This window comes from Anguilla rostrata, chromosome 5 (assembly GCF_018555375.3).
Source record: "Anguilla rostrata isolate EN2019 chromosome 5, ASM1855537v3, whole genome shotgun sequence".
NCBI lineage: Eukaryota > Metazoa > Chordata > Actinopteri > Anguilliformes > Anguillidae > Anguilla > Anguilla rostrata.
This window is the reverse complement of record NC_057937.1, coordinates 12448202-12460707: the sequence shown is the minus strand read 5'-3', so window position 1 is coordinate 12460707 and position 12506 is coordinate 12448202. Positions and strand designations below refer to the sequence as shown.

At 44.9% G+C, this 12506-nt stretch overlaps 3 protein-coding genes across 3 annotated transcripts; 1 reads left to right on the top strand and 2 right to left on the bottom strand.

Moving 5' to 3' along the window:
* Positions 1-84: 84 nt before the first annotated feature.
* Positions 85-4369, bottom strand: toporsa (topoisomerase I binding, arginine/serine-rich a). Its single transcript, XM_064335154.1, has 2 exons — positions 4069-4369; positions 85-3234 (listed from the first exon to the last, which is right to left on the bottom strand). The coding sequence occupies exon 2, from the start codon at positions 3229-3231 to the stop codon at positions 529-531; it is 2703 nt and encodes a 900-aa protein (XP_064191224.1). The 5' UTR covers positions 3232-3234; positions 4069-4369; the 3' UTR covers positions 85-528.
* Positions 4370-5538: 1169 nt separating this feature from the next.
* On the bottom strand, positions 5539-7245 carry ndufb6 (NADH:ubiquinone oxidoreductase subunit B). Its single transcript, XM_064335156.1, has 4 exons — positions 6974-7245; positions 6527-6619; positions 5796-5840; positions 5539-5700 (listed from the first exon to the last, which is right to left on the bottom strand). Exons 1-4 carry the CDS (start codon positions 7151-7153, stop codon positions 5629-5631), a joined length of 390 nt encoding a protein of 129 aa, XP_064191226.1. The 5' UTR covers positions 7154-7245; the 3' UTR covers positions 5539-5628.
* Positions 7246-9968: 2723 nt separating this feature from the next.
* On the top strand, positions 9969-12035 carry LOC135256093 (transmembrane protein 215-like). The gene has a single exon (XM_064337966.1). The coding sequence runs from the start codon at positions 10081-10083 to the stop codon at positions 10678-10680; it is 600 nt and encodes a 199-aa protein (XP_064194036.1). The 5' UTR covers positions 9969-10080; the 3' UTR covers positions 10681-12035.
* The last annotated feature ends 471 nt before the right edge of the window (positions 12036-12506 follow it).

Genomic DNA, 12506 nt, shown 5'->3' with positions numbered 1-12506 from the left:
CGCTTTCCGTATTTTTTGTATCTAATCATTCCTTACAGCAAGAATAGTGAGCCAACTACAATTATCGCATGAACAGCAGTGGGATATTTTTAATCTTTAATCTTTAATAGTAATTAAAACACTTATTCTCCCATTTAACCAAATTAATCCTGGAGGTGCAGTTAGAAAGTCCCTACTGCACTCCAATCCTTGGCATTTGTCATATGCAATGCACATCTAGGGTTTCTGTCTTAAATTTCAGGTTTAAGGTTCCTCAAACTGGCAGTAGATGTTTTCATTCAAAAAAGGTGGTAAAATCTACCAGGGTAGCTACATGTCAATCTTTTCCCTGAGTATAGCACAGCAAAATGATCATATTCCATAATAAAGAATGGTTCGTAAACCGGCATTCATCTGAAAATATTGAATGAGATCATTTGGTAGTTCAAGTATATAATGGCTGTGTAAGAAAATAAACAGATACAAGTGTGCGTTGAGTAATGTATTTGAGTTTTAGCCTGTGCCACCGTAATTGCTATCTGTCAGGTTTCACAAACAACTCAGAAAATGGCTGTCGATGCTTATTATAGGGCTGCTGGAAGTGTTAGTCTCATCCTTGGGAGATGCAGGAGTCTGTTCGCCAATGCCGACTGGCAGGTCGTGCTTTGCGTCATCCACGGTAAAAGCTGCCGCGTCTTTCAAACTATCCGCGCCGCTGCACTGGCCGACGGGCTGAGTCGGCTTTTCCCAGGCCTGCAGGATGGATTCCAGCAGCCGCTCGTCGCCAGGGTTACCGGGAGCAGCGGGCGCCTCGTCGGCGCTTTCCGGGCAGCGGAGGTCGAGGGGAGCGGCCGGCGCGCCGGCGCTGTGGTCGCTGTCGCTGTTGATGGTGATGACGCTGGGCGAGGCCTCCCGGGCCTTCCTCCTCTTGCTCTTCTTTTTGTGCTTCTTCCTCTTCTTGTGGCGCCTCCTGCCCTCCCCCGAGGCCTGGCCCTCGTAGACGATCTCCACGCTGGGGCTCCTGCTCTTTCCCCGGGACTTCCCGTGGCGCTTCTCCCCGTGGGGCCTTTTCTCTTTGGCTCGGGAGGCGGAGGAAGAGGAGGACTGGGCGCGCGGCCCGGGGGAGCGGTCCTCCCCGGCCGGGTCCTCCAGGTGCCGGGTCTTGTACTTCCTCTTCCCGCCGGGCTTGTCGTGCCGGGATCCTGTCGCGCGGGGGGAGCGGGACCCCCGGGAGCTGGCGGTGGAGGGGCTCCTGGATCGTCCCCTGTCCCTCCGGCAGGGGTCCGTCGGGGTCCGGCTCCGCGAGCGAGACGGCTTCCAGCGGTCAGGGTTCCCGGGGCTGCTGGGATAGCGCCCCCTGCAGTGGCCATGGTCCCTCTCCCGGCCGTAGCGGCCGCGGGAATCCCGGCGTCCTGAGCGCGAGCGCCTGGCCCCGCCGCCGTCTCGGCCTCGCCCCTCCTCTCGCGCCCCGCCTCTCGAGGGCCGCCGGTCCCTGCTCCGCGACCTGGAGCGGCCCCTGCCTCTGGAGAGCGTGCTGTCGCTCCGGATGGATATCGTGGGGCTCCTGGACCGCTTTCGCGTCCCGTCCAGGGGACGCCTCTCCCCGCTCCTGGACTCCCGCCTTCTCCTGGACCGGTCCCGTTTCCGGTGCTTCTTGCTGCGGTCGCACCGGTCCGTCCGGTGACGTCTGCCGCCTTTTGGATCCGTCTCCCCGGAGATTCTGCATCGGTCTGGAGGCGGGGAACCCCAGGGGGAAGATGGGCGTCCGTCGCCAGGCGCCGCAGAGGTGCGATCGCCGTCTTTGGCCTCTGACCTCTGGTGGGAGTGAGCCTGCCCCTGGGTGGGGGACCTGGGTTTGGACCCCATGGAGCCAGCGGAGGAGGGGGGGCTGAGGCTGGGGAAGCGGATGTGCTGGGGCTGTGGGAAGGCTTCCGGGCTCTCGTTGCGGACGGACTCCTCAGAGTCCGAGGAGAGCTGGACGAGCTCCGGCGTCCGTTCCACCATGGGCTTGACGTAGCCGATGATGACGCAGTCTTCCTCGCCGGAGGAGTCCACCCCGTCCTTGGCCGCCGCCGGGTCCGCCTTCACCAGGGCCCCCTGCTGGGGGGTGGCCCCCGGCCCCGCCCGCTCCTCCGCGCCGCTCTCGGACTCCGACTCGCTGAGTGCCAGTGTCGCGGGCGTCGCCTGCTCCGCCGCCGAGTACGAGGGCCCGGGGGTCTCGTCGTCCCACGGCGCCTGGCTCAGCGCCCCGCCCGCCACGGGGCCCCGCCGCAGGTCCAACTCGTCCTCGTCCTCCGATATGGCGATGACCGACGCGTCCGAGCTGCTGTCCTCCAGGGAGGACGGGGCGGGGCAGTCGTAGATGGCGTGCTGGTCGTACGCTTCCATGTTGAACGGGGCTCGCGCGAAGCTGATGAACTCGTGCAGGAAGTGGTCGGTGCGCGCCAGCAGGAAGGGTCGCAGCTCCTCCTGCATGGCCTGGTCCTCCATGTCGTAGCGGGTGATCCAGGACATGATGATGTGCTGCACGATGTTGACCAGGGAGCCGTGGGCGCCGTACAGGACCGTCAGCTCCCGCTTCAGCCAGGGGACCAGCCGGTGGAGGCACGCCGGGTTCCTCCGGTAGAACTCGGCCGAGGTGTCCCGGTAGCGGCCGCCGTCCCGCACGCTCCGCACGCGCACCCCCGTGCGGTACAGCGCCCGCCGGAACCTGATCACCTCCTGCTCCCTTAGGGCCCGCAGCGTCCGGCCCTCGCTCTGCGCCCGCCTCCGCGCCGCCAGCCTGGTCATCATGCGCCGGACCCCCCTGTCCGGCTGCGACGGGGCGGGCCCGGCCAGCCCCTCGAAGATGACCCCGTTGTCGGGGGGCGAGGACGTTATCCGCCGGGCCTCCTGCCTCTCCCTGGTCAGCGTGGTGCGGTACCTGAACCGGTGGCCCCCGGGGCTCCCGAAAGAGCCGTTCTCCACCGGCCTCAGGACGAACTCCTTGAAGTCGTTCTCGGCCTTGATTGTGTGGAATATGGAGTTGAAGCCCTGCTTGCACAGGGGGCATTCGGCTTTGTTTTTGGACCACTCGTGGATGCACCGGAAGCAAAACTTGTGCAGGCAGCGGTCCAGGTACGCCATGTTGTTGAATCTGTCCAGGCAGATTGGGCACTTTGAGTCGGGGGACGCCTCTGCTGTCATCGTCTGCAAGGCCTTGTCCGAGCCAGCCTTCTTCCGCGTCCGCAGCCTCATCTTTGTTGGCTCCATTATCTTAAACAGAAGTTATTATTTTTACTGGTCACTGTCGTGCTCAATTGCACAAGTTTTATCTGTATTGCAACAAAAATCTTCATAATTAGTTTTAATTTATGTTACATTTGAGAATTTTGCAACATTCTTATTCAAAGCTAGTTGCATAGCTACATTTTTGCATACAATTCATTTATACATCTGCCTATTTGCTGAAGGGTAAAATATACCTTGCTCAAGGGTACATCCAACACTGCCCCACATGAGAATAAAGTCTGCAATCTGAGTTATCATTCCAGTTCCCTAATCACTGGAGTAAGGCAGAAAAAAACATACCAACGACTGCTAATTGATATTTTACATTATTTTATGACTGCTAGCCTGATATTTTACATTATGGGTCAGTTATGTTTACATTTGTACATGTTTCCAGTAAATGCAGAGACCAAACACACACGCGTACTACGCGACAGGATAAACTTGTTAGTCGGTGGCATAATGGAATCTTATGTTCACCAAAAACAGGCTTTCTGGTTTTTCCTCATTTCCTTAGTTAAACAACAGTCACTATTGCTGGTCAGCCATCTAAAATAAAATAAAAAGATTTAAAAAGTCCCAAAGCAGTTTTAAAACACCAGAACCCTGCTATCTAATATAGATTACGCTAGCTTGTCAAGTACAGTGCGGTAGGCTAACGATATATAGGAAGCTAAATCAACATGACATCAAACATGTCTTAATCGTGACAAAGAAAAGTAATTTGGCTACTAATATATATTGAAGCAAGCCAGATCAATATTTGTATGTAATATAAACTGTGATTCATGCGGGAAAATATGTATTAGTCTCACCTACCTTCAAAAAGAGCAGAAAAGCAGATGCCCCCTGCGCTTTCAGTTCCCCAGCCAGCTAGCTAGCCAACTTTCGCCTGCAAACATTAGCCTCTGTAGCTAGCGAGCCAGCTAAGCAACGACTGTGACGACTAACACAGAACATCACAGAACAGCCTTAAAAAAGGAGTAACTGCGCCATATTTACGTTAAAATGAAAGTAAAATCTACAGTGAACATAGCTAGACAACTAGGCCAGTTTGTTCGTGATCTATTTGGTAATGATGACAACATAAATACCATAAAATTCCAAAACATTCACGGAAGACAGAATAGGTTTTGGGATTTTGCCACCGAAGATGACTATGGCTCTCCCTTGTGGCGTGGAGTACTAAACGATGTTGGGAGAGTATGTGCGAAATTCCGCAAAGTGGTATTTTGTGTTTTGTGGTGCCCAACCACGCGAAAATATTTTTCGGCAATGCAACTAAAATTCCAGGAACAGAATTAATGTTGAAGAACGTTCAAGGCAGCGTGTACTATAGGGCCTTTATTCACGTACCTCCGTTCAACAAATGAAACTATATTTTTGTTGTGCCTGCCCTTAAAAAGTAAAATCATACGATATGCATATTTTAAAAGCATTGTGTTGGAAAACATTGTCGAAACACAGACTAGTAAGTAATGTAATAATGGTGAGTGTTGTGGTGCCATTATGTGAATTTTGACGTTCTTTTTTTCTTTTTACAGCATTTTAAACCCTTGATGTTATTAAGAAATGGTAGTTTCGTCATCTGGAATATTCAGTACATATGTAATTTAAAAATAAGGTGATCTTAGGAGCTGAGATTTTAATGCTGTGTTTGTGAAAAGCAAACTTAATCATTTCTCTGACATTTGCTACCCGTGTAAGAAATAAAAGCTATCCATATCCATTGTGCATAGTTCAAGTGTAAAACGGTCATGTCAAAAAGACAATTGAAGGGGTCAGTTTTAAATATTCCTATGGATTTTACACCTCAAAATGTAAAATTCAATTTCTTCAGCACAAGGTGATGTCACAGAATATTAATATCTGATACGTAAATATTATTTTCATAATTCCATTTACAGATTCTTCATCAAATTCCAAATTGCACACAGGAAAGGACTACATAACTAAATATGCCAATAGTACTGCTGCTGACAGTGTATGCCTTTGATTAAATGTTTAACTCTTTCTCTTCTATGTGGCCTTGCTGGTTGGTGTTGATGATGTCCTCAGCCCCATCAGCATCTGATTGTCACTTCCGATTGATCAGTGACATGCACTCAAGTCCTTAAGTTCATAGCTTCAATAGGCTTCAAACATTTGTCATGCCAGTGGTTGTGATCTAAATCAATTTTGGTTGTGCTTTGTACGCACAAATCAAATACAAAAATGACAGTGGTGTTTGAGTGAAAGGCAATGACAACCGTAACCTTTTATATGCTGTATATACGCACCGTAGATAACTGTATTTGTAAATTTTTGTTTTATTGATAAATAAATGATTTTTACAACAGAATGACATATAATCATGCTTTTTGACTTTCGTCCTCTTCTTTAATGGTGACCATGGCCTTCTTCCTCAGGGAGGGCAGGGATCATTTCTCCCGTTTCCAAAATCGTGTCTCCCTGTGAAATGAACAGAACCAAACCGTAGGCATAACACAGTACATAAGTTTAGTGATCATGAATGAGTGTGTGTCAAAACTTAAAGAGGTACTTACAGGAAATAGCTTGGGCTTCATCTCCACAATACCATAGGGTCGTTTCTACGACAGATAAGCACGGTCGACTTGTTATTAGAGGGCAAAGTTCATTTCCGTTGCACAACATATTAATGAACTGTATAATAGGGCTGTTCATGCAAAGGAATATCCCATGTGAACTTTTGTACATGTCATCAGTGTCTAAGTAAACTCCTTCCACTAAGAAAGGCTTGTGACTAAGGCACTGCTTTTCCAGTAGTGAGATTTTGAGATTGCAATTCATTTGAAATTCCCCAATGTGTCTCTGTATTGTGCAGGCAGTCTATGTGAATTGTGTGTACTGCAAGGTTACAATACATTAATTAATTGAATTGTGAGACCAGTCATAATTATTTGGTTCACAATTGCAGCTTTAACTGAATGAAATACACCTGATAATTCTACAGACAATAAAAACTAATGGGAAAACAAACTCTGTCCATGCACTCCATTGATATTAATTAAATAACTATTTGAGATGATTCAGCATTTTAGTGATTGCTTAACTACTAACAAGTTTAGTCTTACTGATGTCAAAATGTACCCAGAGACAAACAAGAGTACAGATACAGATTTAATGTGAAGATCACAAACACCCATACGTAAACACTGCATGCACCATGAACCAAATCATGTGCTCGACTCTCCCAAAATACTAGCAATATTCCACAACCAAGCCAGTTGCTTAAATAAACAGAAAACAAACTTACTGCAACGTGGTACTTGACATAGTAGTGTACAATCCAAGCTGGAATTATCACCCTTGTAAATGCAAACACTCCGGCATTGTACGCTTTAAATGTCTGAAACAAAAGCCAGTATAATGAATAACATGCAATTTATCACCATCAATAATATAACAAACATCTCTTTTAAGTATCGAACTCTACAACTCGATCTGTTCTCGGCTAATACATTTGTTGTCGTTTTTATTGACACGATTGTGCCGATTTCCAGTTTTGTATTGTTATAACTACAAACGTCATTCTAACCGATAAACATAACATTGGCGTGCTGCTTTGACATTACTGGCGGCAGTGCTCAGATTAGATAAATTAGCCTCAGATTTATTCTGTTATGTCCGTCGAGAAGGACATATTAATATTCATAAGCACTCAGAGTGAAACTATTGAGAGCGCGATCTAGCTATAACTCACATAGAGTCTCCACAAGCTTTTCGGCTCCAAAAATCTTGCCCAGAATTTCTCCACAGCTCCTGCAGGTTTGGGCGGAAGAACGGGCTCCCGGGGACTCAGTTCTTGATCCTTGAGCCATTGCCTTCGTAGTTTTGTCAGCTGATCGATGCGGAGCTTCTCGTCTGGAGTATAACCAGACATTTTTAGGCAGGGCAAAACAGCAAAATTATTTTTCAACCTTCCCTATCCGCAAACACCAGTGAGGACACTCGTCAGAGTCAAGTCGCATATAAATGACGTCATTCATTTCAACACGTTCGATAGTTCTCTTTTAGCGACAACTAGTGTTTCGGAGTGGTAATTCTGTCATCATACACCAATCCTGACAGACATTTATGATTTTATGTTTGACAGTACAACCTGATCCACAGTAAGCACTCTATGCATCTACTAATGGGAGCACTGTGTATTACCACACACTACGAGATAGTTACAAAGAAAATTAGGTAATTATTTAACATTACAACATAAATTAAAATAAAAGTAATATTTTCAGGTAGATTTTTCTTGGAAAAAACAATCTAAAAATCGGAGAGAACATTCTGCGGTAGTAGAGGTACATGGCAACAATATTTGCAACTTTTTGCAGTAAAGTGTGACAAGTATTATGTATGTCTTGATGTCTTAATTATTATCTTATGACCCGCTTCAGACAGAACCATTAGCACAGTCATTTAAAGATTGCCATTGTAAATCGATATAAACAGTACCCAGCAAGACCCCAGGAACACCCTGTACCCAGAAACTCAAACTCAATCCCTTGACCCTGGAGTCAATGTGGCAGGGTTTTTACGGTTGATGGTGCAACTGCGACCGAGCCATTCCAAGGAATAGGAAGTGTCAGAGGTCGCGAGTGAATTCCAATGAGGCAACAACTGGCAAGTGGTGAGCTCAAGCATGGCCTGCACCTGCTGAAGCAGAAATCTCAGCCAGGTCTCGTCCTCCCACACTGTCACACATTCACATTTGTGAATGGGTAGATTAATCTTGCAGCCTCTTGACCACAGTAAGACAATTTCAAAGTATATACTTTAGCTATGTGTCATTGTCATTGAACACAGGCAGAAGACAGCAATTATGCCAGTGAACATGCCAAAATAACAATGTGTTACATGCTTCACATTATCATTTACATCATCATACAAAGAATCATACCCAGAATGGAAGAAATCCACTCTATTTTCTGTCAACCACAGACCCACTCAAATCTAAGTACCAAACTGCAGTTCCATAGCTCCAATTACTAGATCTTATTCAATAATAATTCAATTATCTGTTTGATAATTTCTTATCATTCTGTTTTATCCTGTAAATGTTTAAAAAGTGTTCATCATTTTTCACAATGTTCTCTGTGAGTTCTTTTATGTGCCATGCAGTGTGTCATTTCTACCAGATGCATTGAACAAACTGGGCACCATTATATCACTGACATTACTGTATATGATATGCTCATCATGGCAGAAATCAAATCAAATGTGTATTTTTTATTGTTGTGTGACCCTTTAATGGTGTATATGAACCCTTGGTATTTGGACCTTTGGTGGTGTATAAGAACCAGTTAAAATTTTGTGTTAGTTTCCAAACTAGAAAAACAACTGTCAAGCCTGGTCACTTAAGGGAAGGCAGAAAAATATATACTGTACGTTAGCCTGAAGCATTACTTGTTTTGGGTTACCTTGCTAAACATGTAACTACAAATTTGACAGAGTGGTAGAGACTTCCCGAGACCTTTGCAAACGATGCCTGCACCCAAGTCAGTATTAAGTTCAGTTTTGATTTACATGAAGGAACTGGTTTAGCAGCCAGTAATGTATCAAGTGTCCGTCCATTTCAACACAAGTTTCAGAAAATTGTCTTTGTGGTTTCAGAAGCCAGCTCCTGAGACTGGGGTTTGTGTTATCAGCTTCAAGCCTCACAACAGCAGTTTCTTGAAAGCATATTTTCTGCAGTGTTGCTGGGTCAGGCAAGGGTTAATGTAAAAGATACCCGATAAACGATCTGCTCAAATACTTGTTGCAAAAGAGCACACAACGCATTCAGCACTTCAAACAACTTGAACTTGAATTCCTCAAAGGTATCTAAATTTCCATGGCTGTGGAGGTCCACTAAGATGTTCCCTTCTAAATTTCTCAGCAGTTTTGAAAGTGGGGTACAATGATTTGTGACCGATTCATAAAATTATGTAACGGAAATGTTTTGGATGGTCGTCATACTGCCAGTGAAACCAAGAGCCCGTTATATTGGTTCAGACTAAAACTGTACGGATATATTAAAATACCAGCAGTGTGGTCCTTTAAAATAAAAATATGGGTTTTATAGATCAATTGTATATGAGAGGCCTTCACTCAATTAATCACCGCTCTCTGTTACTTTATGAAAATCAGTTTAAAGTTCCACGTGATTCTCAAGAGAGAAAATATTTCCATGGTATCCACTGGTGGCTTGATTTACACCCTTCTTCGGTTGGAGGAAGAATATTATTAGACAGTCAGGCTGACTTGTGGGCGTTCGTTTCTATCTTGAGATTATATATTTTTATTCCAAATCAATGCAATCGGGTGGTTCAGTTAAAAGCAGCTCAGTCAAACTTTTGGTTTGCAGTCTTTTGGTTCGAGTCATGAAGCACTGAGGGGAGACTGAAGTCAATCAGGTTATTTACATTAAGCCAGCTTTGCAGTTGTTATTTGGCATACATGATACATGTGAACTTATTATTAATTATGCATGATGTTATGAATCAGGTAGAAGCATAATTAAGCAGTTGACACCCTGTGCATGGTTATACATTTTGATAATTGGGACCTAAATGCCATCTCAGTGTGCTATAAAGCCTGCACACAGTGTCCCGCTGTCTTTTGTGCTTCTCAAGTTTCCTGGCATTTATTTACCAGGAAGTGGGGTGGTCACTATAAAAACACCCTCAAGCACGCCCTCCCTCGTCTTCTCCATGTTCACATTGATGTGACACATTTCGGTGGCTCACGTTGCTGACAGAGAATTGTTTCCGAGAGCCAATTTTTTTTGCCAATGTTCTCATTTCCTTTGCTCTCGTGCGCGCTTTCCAAACGATGACGGTGAGGGCGGACGGCATCAACCCGCGCACGGGGATGGTGGTGGCGATCTGCAGCGTGTTCCTGGTGTTCGGTTTCATGTTCACCGTTTCCGGCATGAAAGGCGAGAAGCTGGGCCGGGTCCCGCTCCTCGCCCTCGGGCCAGCCATCTGCCTGCCGGGCGTGGCTGCCATCTTCCTGGCCAATAAGACGAAGGGCTGCACCAAGTGGCCCTCCTGGCGGCACCGATGCCGGCCCAGGAAACAGCGGGGGGACCCGGAATCGGGAGACGACACCATGTCCACCACCACGGTGGGGGAGAGCAGCCGCCTCATCCAAGACGTGGAGCAGAACAAGCTGCTCCGCTACCTCCAGGACCTCTACCCCAAGAGGGCCTTCGCGGCCGCCAGGGAGATCTCTGATTACTGCGCGCTGGAACAGCTGTGCGCTCCGAGGGAGGGCGTGGCCTTTGTCTCAGCCTCCAGCAGTGTGGGGCACGAGCCCCGTGACAGCTTTGTAGTGCTGTCCCCTCGGGACGGAGCCCACAGCCCCTATGCCTCGTACTGCTGTCAAATCGATCCCAAGGACTTCACATCGGGCCACGAGACTATGGTCTGACCTGAGGAGCTTCAGAGGATGTCTGTGCTTGCCTGACTTAACGCTCGGGAATGTATCCACTAGCAAGTGCTGTACAAGTGAAAATATAGAGGTGATCTTCAGGACTCTCTTCATACCAGAAAAGCACACTGACATGATTTTTCAATTACAAATGTATGCTCAAACAACACTGTCAGAGTGGTAAGCCCACAAGAGCTGATGTTCAGAAAAACATATGAACAACTGCATGATATCAAAAATGTTGGAAAAGTTCATTAAAATTTTTCATATTTATAATTTTTTTTTTTTACATGAATACACATGTAAGAAGAGGTGAGTGTGTAAATGAGATGTGTTTTAAATCTCAGGGAAACAACAGTTTTGCAAAAGTACATGGAACTGGGCATGAAACTTTAATGAAAAAAGAATTTACTAATGAATAGAGACTGTCAAATGTATCTATTGTAACGCTGCATGCTGTTTTATAATGTATATTTTAAAACAGGAGTCAGATCATTTATCATCACGCTTGATAGTGTGCTTTGTTCACCACTTAGGACAACTGTGCACTAAAGCAGAAAATGATTGAACTCTATGCTTTTGATTATTTTTGTAATTTAGAATTTTTCATTTTTAAAGGGGATTGTCCCTGTTTCTATAGCTTTGTTGGATAAGTATTGAATGTTTCTAAGACAGTAATTGTAATAATCATCTAAATGGAGCCATTAGTATTTTTTAGCAAATTAAGAAACATTGATGTAATTTAAAACTATATTTGAAGTGATTCTGCAGCTTTCCTCATAAATATTTTTTTCAAAATATACATTAAAAATTTTACATTTTTAGAGTAAGTCTCTGTAACTGTCAACCTCTAAGAATCAGAATAAAATGTATTTTATTTTCATTGATCACAGATTTAAATTTCAAAATGAAAAACTAAAATGAAGGATAGATATTTGCATTGTATATCTACATCTCTTTCTCGTCATTATATTTGAAAATGGTCCAAGACATGGATATTTTGCCCTATTTTATTACAAAAACATGTGTGTGTAGCTCTGTATGTTTAAAGCTGATCTATACAGGCATGATCTATGTTAAAAAAAGATCTATACAGGCATTATGGAGTTTTCAAGAGTTTCCTTGTACATACATTGTACATATACATTTTGATTTCTGAGTGGCACAGTATTACAGGAGCTATCTATCAGTAAATACTGATATGTTTAAATTGTATTTACTAGAAAAATAAACCACCCATACATTTATTTCTTTCTAAATTCCCTCATTTTTTCACTTGAATGCTCTGTGTTGAATGTGGATTTTGGTTGGGTCTACAGTTATTACATTGGAAGCAAGAGGTCTCATACAATGTATCATCACCAAAAAAAAACTGTAGCTTAGTACTTCACTAAAAAAGCAACATCTGAAATCATTTGCTGAGTGTTTGTGGATCATTAAATCGACCGCTAAATTAATGCAGTATTACACTTTTTGTGTCTTATGCAAATTTTTGGCTAGCCATTTTGCTGATTTTTTCGTCACAATAATTCACTGTGTTTATTGGTTCAATCAGCTGAAATGTTTTTTACTTGTCTTCTGTCATTTTGATTCATTCACAAAATTTTCTGGGCATAATTTTCTGGCCACACCCTGAGTGCAACCCAGAGAGCAATCAAGCTCTGTGTAAACAGAACTGTGTGCAGGTCTGGTTATGCAGCTGCTTTTTATTCCAGACTCATCTGTTTTAATCAGCGCCTGACCTTCACAGTGGTGGATGTTTACTGTTTCCACGCCCTCTTCTGACGGATTAGAGAAGGTCTTAAGCCAATCAGGAATGGACATTT